General features: G+C 45.3%; 1 protein-coding gene across 4 annotated transcripts in view; it reads left to right on the forward strand.

Moving 5' to 3' along the window:
• The window catches only part of LOC119951755 (ADP-ribosylation factor-like protein 6), a 204,383-nt gene that overhangs the window by 165,865 nt on the left and 24,329 nt on the right, over nt 1-14,189 (forward strand). For all 4 annotated transcript variants that reach the window (XM_038775083.1, XM_038775080.1, XM_038775082.1 and 1 more), the window contains one exon: nt 10,145-10,193. In XM_038775083.1, the coding sequence (XP_038631011.1) occupies nt 10,145-10,193 (49 nt within the window). The remainder of the gene's footprint in view (nt 1-10,144; nt 10,194-14,189) is intronic.

The raw sequence follows: 14,189 nt of genomic DNA on the forward strand, positions 1-14,189 counted from the left end.
TCTTTAGCGAAGTGTGGGCACTGATGGCTAGGTCAGCATTTTTATTGCTCATCCCGAATTGTCCCTGAGAAGCTGGTGATGAGCTGCCTTCTGGAATTCTACAGTTCATGTGGTGTAGGCACATCTGCAGTGCTATTGGGGAGGGAGTTCCAGGATTTTAGCCCAGCGGTAGTGAAGAAACGACGATATAGTTCCAAGTCAGGACGGTAGCTTGGAGGCACGCTTTCAGGTGATGGTGTTCCCATGTGTTTGCTGCCTTTGTCGTTCTGGGTGTTCAGAGGCCACAGGTTTGGAAGGTGCTGTTGAAGGAGCCTTGGTGATTTACTGTAATGCAATCTTGTAGATGGCACACTGCTGCCACTGTGCATCTGTGGTGGGGAAAGTGGATATTGAAAATGGTGAAATGGGGTGCCAATCAAGTGTACTGCTTTGTCCTGGATGGTATTGAGTTTTGGGTGTTGTTGGAGCTGCACTTATCCAGGCAAGTGGAGACTACTACATCATATGAAGACATCAGAGTAATGCGTGTATGCTCTGCTCAAAGCTAAAGTGGACTTAAGACTGGATCACATGACACATTTCCCTTCTAGTGATGTTTCTATTTCGTAAAGGCATATAACGACAGCCATGGCTTCTGCTGAGGTACGCTCAGGCCTCCCGTTGGAGCTCATGCATCCAACTCACTCATGCTCACGTTTCAGGCTCTCCCCCACTGATCCCTGCTCAGGTCTCCGCTCTGACCTGCCAGCTTCTTGCTCTCCCAATCGAGACAGTGGAAGGCAAACTATGAATAAATGGAAGGTGGGGAGAGGGGAAAAGGGGCCTTGGTGCAGATGAAAACACTTACTTGAGGATTTTGGAGAAAAGTGTTGGGACATTGGAATACTTGGTTAAAAACCCAGGCAGTTGTGTACAAACCGGGGCATCTGGTCACTTTACATGAGTTCTAAAGTTTCTCACTATCATAGAACATAGAACAGTACAGCACAGAACAGGCCCTTCGGCCCTCGATGTTGTGCCGAGCAATGATCACCCTACTCAAATCCACGTATCCACCCTATACCCGTAATCCAACAACCCCCCCCCCCCCCCTCCCCTAACCTTACTTTTTAGGACACTACGGGCAATTTATCATGGCCAATCCACCTAACCCGCACATCTTTGGACTGTGGGAGGAAACCGGAGCACCCGGAGGAAACCCACGCACACACAGGGAGGACGTGCAGACGTTGTGCAGTTGTGCAGAACGGTATAAAATACCTTTTGGAAGTCCATGCACACCATATCAACAGCATTGCCCTCATCAACCCTCTTTCTTAACTGTTCAGAAAACTCCAAGTTAGTTAAACTCAATTTTCCCTGAACAAATCCTTGCTGGCTTTCCTGAATTAGTCTACATTTGTCTAAGTGACTCTTTATTTTGTCCAAGCAATGTAATTGTAGATTTTGTGTTCCTTAAGGCTAGCAAAATCGATTCTGTCCTTGATCCCTCTGAGGTATCCTGTCTCTCCATCACTGCAATGCTCTTCTTTTTCCATACCATTCTTTCTCCTTTTCTTCCTTTCCTTTCATTCTGCAACACCTTGCATTCAGGAACCTCATTGCCAGCAAAACTAAAGAGCTGATCATTGACTTCTGGAAGCAAAGGACTGTACACACCTCTGTCTGCATCAACGGAGCCGAGGTGGAGATGGTTAACAGCTTCAAATTCCTAGGAGTTCACATCACGAAACCTCTGTCCTGGTCCACCCACGTCGACGCTACCACCAAGAAAGCACAACAGCGCCTATCCCTCTCAGGAAACTAATGAAATTCGGCATGTTCACACTGACTCTTGTCAACTTTTACAGATGCACCATAGAAAGCATTCTATCTGGCTGCATCACAGTCTGGTATGACAACTACTCGGCTCAAGACCGCAAGAAACTACAGCGTTGTGAAGACAGCCCAGTCCATCACATGAACCTGCCTCCCATCCATTGACTCCATCTACACCTCCTGCTGCCTGGGGAAAGCGGGCAGCATAATCAAAGACCCCTCCCACCCAGCTCACTCACTCTTCCAACTTCTTCCATCGGGCAGATGATACAAAAGTCTGAGAACATGCACAAACAGATTCAAAGACAGCTTCTTCCCCGCTGTTACTAGACTCCTAAACGACCCTCTTTTGGACTGACCTAATTAATATTACACTCCTGTATGATTCACCCGGTGCCGAGGTCTATGTATTTACATTGTGGACCTTGTGTTGCCCTTTTATGTATTTTATTTTTGTTTTATTTTCTTTTTGTGTACTAAATGATTTGTTTGAGCTGCTTGCAGAAAATATTTTTCACTGTACCTCGGCACACGTGAAAATAAACAAATCCAAATATTTCCGACTTGTACCTCGTAGATGGTGGACAGGCTTTGGGAAGTCAGGTGATTTATTCTCAGAATTCCTAGCCCTTAACCTGCTCTTGTCGTCCAGTATTTACATGACTGGATGGCTGGTCCAGTTAAGTTTCTGGTCAGTGGTAATCCCTAGGATGTTTATAGTGGGGGATTCAGCGATGGGGAGATGGTTAGATTCTCTTTTGTTCGGATGGTCATTGTGTTGCGTAATTGTTACTTGCCAGTTATCAGCCCAAACCTGACTATTCCCCAGGTCTTGCTGAATATGAACATGGATTGTTTTAGTATGTGAGGAGCTGTGTATGACATTGAATGTGCAATCATCAATGAACATCCCCACTTCTGAGCTATGATAGAGGGAATGCCATTGATACAGCAGCTGCAGATGGTTTGGTCAACAACATTACCCTGAGGAACTCCTACAGTGATACCCTGGGACTGAGATGACTCACCTCCAACAACCACAGTCATCCTCCTTTGTACTAGATATAACTCCAACCTATGACGAGTTTCCCCTGATTCTCGTTGACTCCATGTGGCCTTGATGTCAAGGGCAGTCACTCTCACCTCACCTCTTGATTTCATCTTGATTTCATCTCCTTTGCCTATGTTTGGACTAAGGCTTTAATGAAGTTAACAGCTGAGAGCATACAGTTAGCTTAAATTGTTATAGATAATTGCTACAGGGACGTGGTTACACCCAAGGTACAGGAAGATAGATGGGTGACCGCCAGGCGGGGTAGGCGGACAGTTCACAGGTCCTCTATGGCTTTGAGGGCAGCACGGTAGCATGGTGGTTAGCATAAATGCTTCACAGCTCCAGGGTCCCAGGTTCGATTCCCGGCTGGGTCACTGTCTGTGCGGAGTCTGCACGTCCTCCCCGTGTGTGCGTGGGTTTCCTCTGGGTGCTCCGGTTTCCTCCCACAGTCCAAAGATGTGCGGGTTAGGTGGATTGGCTATGCTAAATTGCCCTTAGTGTCCTAAAAAATAAGGTTAATGGGGGGGTGGGGGGTTGTTCGGTTACTGGTATAGGGTGGATACATTGACTTGAGTAGGGTGATCATTGCTCGGCACAACATCGAGGGCCGAAGGGCCTGTTCTGTGCTGTGCTGTTCTATGTTCCATGGCTGTCTCCTTATCTACAAGTATGCATTTTGGATACTGATGTGGGGGAAGGCCCATCAGGGGACAGCAGAGGTCAGAGTGAAGGTGCCACCTTAATCCTGCTGCACAGGCTACAAAGCGTAGCCAATTAATAGTGGTAGCGGATTCAAGTCAGGGGCACAGATAGGCACTTCTGTGGCCACGAAAGGGACTCTAGGATGCTAGTTTGCCTCCCTGGTGCCAGGGTCTGGATGTCTGAGTGGGTACAAAGCAACCCAAAATGGGAGGGAAATCAGAGTTACTTGTCCACATTTGCACAAATGACATAGGTCGAAAGAGTAGCGAGGTCCTGCACTGGCAATTTCGCGAGTTAGGTAGAAGATTATAAAGCAGGACCTCTAGGGTAGTAATCTCATGATTACTCCCCATGCAACGTGCTAGCAAAGCTAGCAAATGTATTTTGTGCAGCTGAACACGTGGCTAAAGAACTAGTGCAGGAGGAAGGGCTTCAGTGTTTTTGATCATTAGGAGGTCTTCCAGGGAAAGTGGAGCCTCTACAAGAAGGACGGGTTACACCTGAACTGAGGGGCACCAATATCCTGGTTTGCGAGTATGGTTCAGGTGGGTTTAAACTAATGTGGTAGGGGGGTGGAAATCAGAACAGTAAGGCAGCAGGTGTAGAGACTGGGAATGAGCATGGTACCAGGGCCAGGCAGGCTAAGAGGAAGGGCAGGCTGGGGGAGGTCGAACTCAGTGGGCCTGGAGGTCTGGAGTGTATCTGCTTCAGTGCACGGAGTATAACAGGTAAGGCAGATGAACTTAGAGCCTTGATTCATGAGTGGAACTTGGATGTGGTCGATGATAATGGAGACTTGGTTGAAAAAGGGACAGCTAAATATTCCAGGATATAGTTGTTTTAGGTGAGACGGAGGAAGGTAAGAGAGGTTGGGGGAGTTGCAATACTGGTTAGAGAACATATTAGAGCGGTACAGAGGGAGGACACCTTGGAGGAATCAAGTAACGGGGCACTATGGGTAGAATTCAGAAACAAGAAGATGTCAGTCCCCATGACGGTGGTGCACTACAGCCTCCCAACAGCCCATAGGAAGCTGAAGAACAGCTTTGTAAGCAGATTCTGGATAGATGTAGAAATAATAGGGTTGTTGGAGTGGGAGACTAATTTTCCTCATATTGACTGGAAAATAAGAATAATAATTTATTGTCACAAGTATGAAGTTACTGTGAAAAGCCCGTAGTCTCCACATTCCGGCGCCTCTTCGGGGAAGCTGGTATGGGAGTTGAACCCGCGCTGCTGGCTTTGTTCTGCATTACAAATTTGCTGTCTCATCCACTGAGCTAAGCCAGCTCTAAAATCCCTTAGGGCGAGGGGTCTGGATGGTGAGCAGTTTGTTAAATGTGTCCAGGAAGGTGTTTTGGAATAATATGTGAATAGTCCGACTAGAGAGGGGGCTATACTGGAACTAGTACTAGAGAACGAGCCCGGCCAGGTCATAAAAGTTGCAGTGCGGGAACATGTGGCGAACAGTGACCACAATTCCATACGCTTTTGGATACTCATGGAAAGGATGAGTGTTGTCCTACGGTTAAGGTGCTAAAATGGGGGAAGACCTAATCTGCAACCAGATTCGGCAGGATTTGGAGGCTGTTGTTTGGGAGAGGCTGTTTGAGGGTAAATCCACATTTGGCATGTGAGAATCTTTTAAGGAGCAGTTGATGGGCGTGTAGGACAGGCATGTGCCGAGAAAAGGAAAGGCAGGATTCGAGAATCATGGATGACATGGGAAATTGTGAGTAGTCAAAGGGAGAAAGGATGCATATGTGAGGTCTAGGCAACTAAAAACAGATGAAACACTTGAAGAATACAAGGAAAGTAGAAAAGAGCTCGAGCAGGGAGTTGGAGAGCAAAAAGGGATCATGAAATGTCCTTGGCAGACAGGATTAAGGAGAGTCCCAAGGCAATTTATACTAGTATTAGGAACAAGAGGGTTAGGAACAAGACGGTAGCTAGAGAAAAGAGTTGGTCCACTCGCTGACAAAGGAGGGAAATTTTGTGTCGAACCAAACGAAGTAGGTGACATCCTTTTTTAAAAAATTTAGAATATCCAATTCATTTTTTCCAATTAAGGGGCAATTTATTGTGGCCAATCCAGCTACCCGCGCATTTTTTTTTGTGTTGTGGGGGCAAAACCCAGGCAAACATGAGGAGGATGTGCAAACTCCACATGGACAGTGACCCAGAGCCGGGATCGTACCTGGGACCCTTGGCATTGTGAGGCAACAGTGATAACCACTGTGCCACCGTACTGCCCTAAGAAGGGTAGCAAGGATAATCCGTGTAATTGTAAGACATTGAGCTTGATGTCAGTGATAGTGAAATTGTTGGAAAAGATTCTCAGAGATAGGATCTATGCATATTTGGAAGTGAATGGTCTTATTTGTGACAGACAGCGTGGTTTTGTACAGGGGAGGTCATGCCTCACTAATTTAATTGAGTTTTTCGAGGATGTGACAAAAATGATTGATGAGGGAATGGCTGTGGATGTTGTCCACATGGACTTTAGTAAAGCATTGACAAGGTCCCTCATGGCATGTTGGTGCAAAAGATTAAATCATATGGGGTCAGGGATGAACTACCTGGATGGATTCAGAACTGGCTTGACGATTGAAGAGGGTAGCAGTTGAAGGGTATTTTTCTGAATGGATATTGGTGTTCCGCAGGGATCTGCTCTGGAACCTCTGCTCTTTGTAATATATATGAATGACTTGGAAGAATATGTAGCTGGTCTGATTAGCAAGTTAGCGGATGATACTAAGATTACAGGAGTTGCGAATATTGATGAAGATTGTCAGAGAATACAGCAGGATCCAGATGGGCTGCAAAATTGGGCGGAGAAATGGCAGATGGAATTGAACCTGGACAAATCTGAGGTGCTTCATTTTATTGATTGAATTTAGGTTGGAGTTGTAAAATAAATGGCAGAAACATCAGGAGCATTGAGACATAGTGAGATCTGGACACGCAAGTCAACAGATCCTTAACAGTGGCAGGACAGGTGGAAATGGTGGTAAAGAAAGCATAGGCATGCTTGTCTTCGTCGGATGGGATATCGAGTATAAAAGTTTGCACATTATGCTACATACATATATGTAGAACATTGGTTAGACCACATTTGGAATAGTTTGTCCAATTCTGGTCACCGCACTACCAGAAGGGTGTGGAGGCTTTGGAAAGAGCACAGAAAAGGATTACCAGGTGTTGCCTGGTATGGAGGGTATAGGCTAAGAGGAGAAATTGAATAAACTGGGATTATTCTCCCGAAAGATTCTGAGGCTGAGGGGCGATCTAATTGAAGTTTATAAAATTATTAGGGGTACAGATAGGGTGAACAGGGCGGAAATGACAATTACAAGGGGGCACAGGTTCAAGGTGAGGGAGGATAGGTTCAGTGGAGATGTGCGGGGGAAGTTTTGTTTTTACACAGGGTGGTGGTGGCCTGGAATGCAAAGCCAAGTGAGGTGGTTGGGGCAGATACGTTAGCGACCTTTACGACTTATCTGGATAGACAAATAAACAGACTGGGTATGAAAGGATACAGGCAAGTGATCGGCACAGGCTTGGAGGGCCGAAGAGCCTGTTCCTGTGCTGTATTATTCTTTGTTCTTTGAGTGGCCCTGGCAAAACCCAAACTTGAGTGTCAGCAAGCATATTATTGCTGAATAAGTGCTGCCTGATAGCACTGTCGTCGACCCCTTCCATCAGTTTGGTGATGATCCGAAGAGTAGTATGGGGAGGGTTGGATTTGTCCTGCATTATGTGGATAGGACATACCTGGGCAATTTTATACATTGACAGGTAAGTGCCAGTGCTGGAGCTATACTGGGACAGGACTAGCTCTGGAGTACAAATCTTCAGTGCGAATGCTGCAATGTTGTCAGGCCCTACAGCCTTTGCAATTCACGTGAGTGAATCAAAGTGGCTGAAGACTGGCACCTGTAATGCTGCGGACCTTGGGAGGAGGCTGTGATGGATCTCCCACTGAGCACTTCTAGTTGAAGATTGATGCAAATGCCTTATTTTTTGCACTAATGTGCTGGGCTCTCCCCTCATGGAGGATGGAAATATTTACCTTGTCTCCTCTTCCTGTTCTTTAATTGTCCATTCAAGACTTGATCTGACAGGATCACGGAGTTTGATGTGAGATCTTTAGCCCCGTCAGTTGCATGCTGCTTTCATTGTTTGGCATGCAATTTGTCCTGTGGTTGTAGCTTCAATAGATTGAGACCTCATTTTTCGGTATGCCTGGTGCTGCTCCTGGCCTGTCCTCCTGCATTGATCGTTGAGCCAAGATTGATCCCCAAGCTTGATTGTACTGGTAGAATGGGGGATATGCTGAGCCATGAGATTACAGATTGTGGCTGCATATAATCTCCTGGTGCTGATAGCCTCAATGCCTCATTGATGCCTAATTTTAAGTTGCCAGATCTGTTTCGAATCGATCCCATTTACAATACAATGCAATGGAGGGTATCCTCAATGTGGAGTTGGCATACCATCTCCATAAGGACTTTGCAGTGGTCACTCCTACCAATACTGTTGTGAACAGATGCAACTGCAGCAGGTAGATTAGTGAGGTTGAGGTAAAGTAGGGGTTTTCCTCTTGTTGGTTTTCTCATCACCGTCTGTAGATCCAGTCTAGCAGCTATTTCATTTACAACTTAGCCAGCTCACTAAGTAGTGATGCTACTGAGTCATTCTTGCTGATGGACATTAACTGCTGAGTCATTCTTGGTGATGGAAATTAAAGTCCCCACCTACATACTGTGCACTAACCACTCTTGGTGTTTACTCCAAGTGGTGTTCAACACAGAGAGGGAAGGTAGTTGATAACCAGCAGGAGGTTTCCGTGGCCATGTTTGACCTGATGCCGTGGGAGTTCATGGGTCCTGAGTCAATGTCGATAACTCCATCCCAGTTTTCTACCTGCCACCTCTGGTGAGTCTGTCTTGTTGATTGGACAAGATGGGTGGCGATGGTGGCCTCTGGGACTGTAGTCTGTGGAACAGTCCTATTTTTGGCACAAGCCCCTAGATGTTTGCAAGGAGGATTCTGAAGGGTTGATAGGGATGGGTTTTCCAATTTTGTTTTGGTGCCTAGGTTGCCATTACAGAGGGCATTTTGGAGTCAACCACATGGCTGTGGGTCTGGAGTCACATGTAGGCCAGATTAGGTAGGGTAGCAGATTTCCTTCCCTCACGGACATTCGTGAGCTAGATGGGTGTTTGCAACAATCGTCAATGGTTTCACGGTCACTATTTTAAAATCTAGATTATTTAACTGAATTTAAGCTCCACCAGCTGCTGTCTCCAGATATAAGCCTGGGCCTCTGGATTACCACTACCCCACCGCCGCCCCATACTTGCATTAATGTGTACTAAGGAAGAGGACAGTGCCAAAGTTACTGTATTCAAGAGGTTGTAAAATACTGGATAAGATAAAAGCAGATAGAGTAGGTACTAGAATGGCTGGGGGTACCCAATCAGAATGTGGTACCCTGTTAATTGCTGAAAAAAGTTCAGACAGAAATTATAATGGTTCTGGCTACAACCTTCCGAATTCCTTTTGGATAGACGAATGATGCCAGCTGACTAGGGAACTTCAAATATTGCACCCCTATTCAACAAAGGGGAGGAGGATAAACCTGGCAATTTAAGGCCTGTATGTTGAATACCTATGGTGGAGACGTTTTTTGAAACTGTACTCTGAGAAAATATTAACCCTCCACATAAACAAGACTGGACAAATAAGAAATTTGTCATGGCAAATTGTGTTTGATTTGAGCTTTTGATTAGGTAACCGTGAATGTGGATGAAGACTATGCCTTGATCAGCCCTGCTGCCTCTGTCCCAACCCATCCTACTGAAAGTTCTGCTCATCTATTTTCACTGTGCTCCTGATTTCCCCCGTAATTCAAATTTAAAATTTAAAACTGATTCGTGACATAGTTTAGCCTCTATCTCTGTAACCGTTTCTAACCCTACACCTCCTTTCCTCCCACTCCACTCTGGAATTCTGTGTACCTATGGCTCAGGCCTTATACACCCTTCTCTTTGACTGTCATTGGACATGCTTTCAGTTGCCTTAAGTTCTGTGAAGTAAAATTCCATCTCAGAACCATGCCTCTTCGTAAAATCCACATTTTGGATCAATCATCCCCTTCCTTGAGATCTTTGGTTTGGGTTGATTCTTTACAATCTAAATTTGGCTCTATGAATATAAAGCAAAATATTATGGATGGTTGAAATCTGAAATAAAAACTGAAAATGTTTGAAAGATTCAGGCAGAGAGAAACTGAGTTAAGACTTTCAGTCCATATTACTTTCCTTTTAAGCCATACGGACTCAAAACATTAACTCTGTTTCTCGTTCCACAGATGCAGCCAGACCGTATATGGCTGTGTGAAGATTGAAATGTTTTTCTATGATGAAGGCCCTATGTAAGATGCAAATTTGAATTTGGTTAAGCAAGAATTAGTTGTATAATTTTTAGAATTTATAGTACATTATAGTTTTGATAGGCAAAAATACAATATGTGAAAAACAACAACTCGCTTTTACTTTTTTTCAGGTACCGTACAAATCTAACCGCTTTGAAGTCTTTGGATTCAAGTAAAAATGTAAGATTGCACTAACGGAAATGCCATTTTGAGCTGCAACATTGAATGTTGGAGTATTGGACTTGTAATCTAACAATGTGGTTCATTTAATTTAATTTTTAAATGTAAGTTTTTTTCTTCTTTTGATTGTCCAATTGTCATTGAGGCATAAATTTTAAATGTTGCGACCAATTTAGGTTACCAGGTTTCTTGGATGCGGTCAAATGTAGAAAATGTTGCAATTATTATGAAATCTCTGTTCACTGGTAGGTTTCTGGTAAAGTTGGTTTCTCAAATTGGGCGACGTGTTTATTCCAAAAGAAAGAGAAGGAAAGAAACCCCTCAGCTTGCTTCCTTTTTTTGAAGACTTTCTTAACACCACCTGTGTCATTTGCAATCTCTTTTGTGACTGGCAGCCTTGCCTTGAAATACTTCACCCATTGTGTATTTCCAAGAGGTTTTCAGCATGTTTGTTTCTGGCAGCCATTATTTCAATATCCAGTAGTTTGCAGATTTAATTTTTCCTCAGTTAAATATTTTGATATGTCTCTGAATTATACGAAATGTCTCTCTTGAGGGTGATTTGTTGGTTTCTAACCTCTACCTTGGAATGTGGCCGTACATTTTTAAGTAGTTTGTGCAAAAGGTCCAGTCAGTTGAAAGCTGAAAAATCTTATTTTCGTAATCGCAGTCCTACCAAGATGGAGGAGGGGAATTGGAGGAGGATGATGTGATCAACCATGTCAGGCTGAGGAAGGATAGTTCACAGTCACATAGTAATTTAGGACTTCAATTGGGGCCATTTCAGTGCTATGGCAGGGAGTGCAACCTGACTGGGGCTTAGATGTTCAAGATTTTTGGAGAAGAAAGGGAAGGTGAAATGGGCAGTAGTTTGCAGACAGATCAGAGGATTTTTATTTAGATTTAGTTGATGGCAGATTTTAAGTACTTAAACTGTTGACACTTTTAGCTAAAATGGGAGCCAAGAAGGGAAGTTGGGTGAATCCAGCAGCTTGGTGGGGGAAAAAAAGGTTACGGGAGCAGAGTTGTCTTGAAGGCAAAATGAGTGAGATGATGGGAAAGAAACTACAGATATGTGAGGCTAGGGCCAGGGGACACCTTTAGGAGAACAAAAGAAAAATATTGTGGATGCTGGAGATCTGAAATTTTAAGAAGTGCTGGAAAAACTAGATCTAGTAGCATCTGTGCAGAGAGAAGCTGACAGTTTTGAGTCCTATATGACTCTTTAAAACCGTTCTGAAGAAGTCACATTGGACTTGAAACGTTAACTCTGTTCCTCTCCACAAATGCTTCCAGACCTGCTGAGTTTTTCCAGAACCTTTAGGAGAATTTGGGTTTGGTAGACCAATGGAAAGAAGTGGCAGAGGCTGATGAATCGATGGTCTCCACTTTAGAGACAAAGAAGTCCATCAGCTCCTAACGCTTCTTTTTGGAAGTGAGGGTAGAAGGACAGTGAAGAGAGTTTTTAAAATATAGTTTGCAGTGGAGAAGTTATGTTTTATCTGTATTCCAGGATGATCCTGGAATAGTGTATGGTAATTTTTGTGTAAAAGATGAGTTGAAAGACTACTTGAGAGAACATTTCAGTTATACCTAATCTTATCTTTCCTTAATGACGCACATTTCCAAACAGAATTTCTGCTTAGCAGTCTGAAGAAAAATCTTTGGCTGAGTTACTTCTTTCTTCAAATCTCAAATTATAATGCTTCTACTCCCATGTAACTGAGACTTTTTTTTTCAAAAATATTTTATTGAAGCATTTGTAATTTTCAGTTTAAAACATTAACATTTCTTAAAAGAAAAACCCGCGTGGGCCGACGCACGCAAAAAACCTAAAAAACAATGTCCCCTACTGCGCATGCCCTATTCCCTAATTACCTGTATACTGAGTTCCCTGTCCTTACCTAACACTGCCATGCCTCCTATTTTCGTTTCTCCCCCTCCCCATCCTTACTCCTGACGTTCAATTTTCTTTGAAGAAGTCGATGAACGGCTGCCATCTCTGGGCGAATCCCTGAGTTGATCCTCTCAAGGTGAACTTGATTTTTTCCAGGCTGAGAAACCCTGCCATGTTGCTGACCCACACACCTGACTTCGGGAGCCCCGAGTCCTTCCATCCCAGTAAATTCTGTCTCCGGGCCACCAGGGAGAAGAAGGCCAGGACATCGGTCTCCCTCCCCATTGGCCCCCGGATCATCCGATACCCCAAATATTACCAGTTCTGGACTTGGGGTTATCCTCCCTTCCAGGACTTCTAACATAATATACGCAAATTCCTGCCAGAATCCCCTCAACTTCGGACATGCCCAGAACATATGCACATGGGTAGCTGGGCTACCCCCACACCGCCCACATCTATCCTCCACCTTCTCAATGAACCTGCTCATCCGGGCTACCGTCATGTGGGCCCTGTGGACCACTTTAAACTGGATCAGGCTAAGTCTGGCACTCGACGAAGATGAAGTGACCCTCTTCAAGGCTTTTTCCCACTTTTCCATTTCCAACTCTCTTCCCAGCTCCTCTTCCCACTTCAGCTTCACCTCCCTGATCGGGGCCCCCTCCCATTCCATCAACTCCTTGTGTATCTCCGAAATCTTCCCCTCCAACCCAGTTTCTGACATCACTTTACCCTGTAGTCCCCTCAGGGGGAGGCTTGGAACATGCCTCCGGACAAAGTCCCGGACCTGAAGATATCGAAACCCATTCCCGCCTGGTAGCTCAATCACCTCCTGTAGTGCCTTCAAGGTCGGATAGCCCTCCTGGATAAATAGATCCCCAAATCTCTAGATCCCTGCCTGCTGCCACCTCCTGAAGCCCCCATCCAGCCTCCCCGGGACAAACCGGTGATTGTTACAAATCGGAGACCACACCGACAACCCCTCCAATTCCATGAGCTGCCTCCATTGCCTCCACACCCTTAGAGCTGCCACCACAGGGCTTGTACAGTACTGAGCAGGCGAGAACGGCAAGGGCGCCGTTAGTAAAGCCTCCAAACTCGTACCCTCGCAGGATGCAGCTTCCACTCGCTCCCAGGCCGACCCCTCCCCCACTATCCACATCCTGACCATCGATATGTTGGCCACCCAGTAATAATTAATAAAGCTCAGGAAGGCCAGACCCCCTCTCCGTGACCCCGCTCCAGGAGTGCCCTCTTTCCCCACCCACACAAAACCTGTAATCGCCACATTTAATTTTCTTAAAAAAAGCCTTTGGGCCAAAAATTGGACGGCATTGAAAAAAGAAAAGCAGTCTTGGGAGGACTTCACCGTCTGGACCCTTCCCTCTTCAGCGGGAGAATGTCCCATCTGTGGAAGTCCCTTTTCATTATGTCGACCGCTTTGCCCAGATTTTACTTGTGGAGCTGCCCCCGCTCTTTAGCCACTTGAATCCCTAAATATCCAAAACTCCCCGCCACCACTTTAAAAGGTAACTCCCTCAGACTCCTTTCCTGTCCCGTGCCTGGATCACAAACATCTCACTCCTTCCCATATTCAGCTTGTAGCCTGAAAATTGCCCAAATTCTTCCAGTGCCTCCATGATTTGGTCATTCCCCCCCCCCTCCCAAAACCGGGTCTATAACATAACATATAGAGCAGCAAGTCATCCATATAGAGAGAAACCCTGTCTTCCAACTCCTCTCACTAATCCCCGCCATGCACTCTATGTTCTAAGGGACATTGCTAAAGGCTCTATGGCCAGGGCAAACAGTAATGGGGAGAGCGGGCATCCCTGCCTTGTCCCTCTCCCGAGATTAAAATATTCTGACCGGGTTCAGTTGGTTCTCACATTTGCCACCGGGGCCTGATATAACAGCTGGACCCAGTCCACAAATCCCTGCCCAAACCCAAACATGCCGAAAGTATCCCATAGGTATGACTACTCCATCCGGTCGAAAGCCTTCTCCATATCCATTGTTACTGCCACCTCAGCCTCACGCCCTTCAGGTGGCATTATTGTAACATTAAGAAGCCGTCTAATATTGGACGTCAGGTCCAG

This window comes from Scyliorhinus canicula, chromosome 17 (genome assembly GCF_902713615.1).
Source record: "Scyliorhinus canicula chromosome 17, sScyCan1.1, whole genome shotgun sequence".
Classification (NCBI taxonomy): Eukaryota; Metazoa; Chordata; class Chondrichthyes; order Carcharhiniformes; family Scyliorhinidae; genus Scyliorhinus; species Scyliorhinus canicula.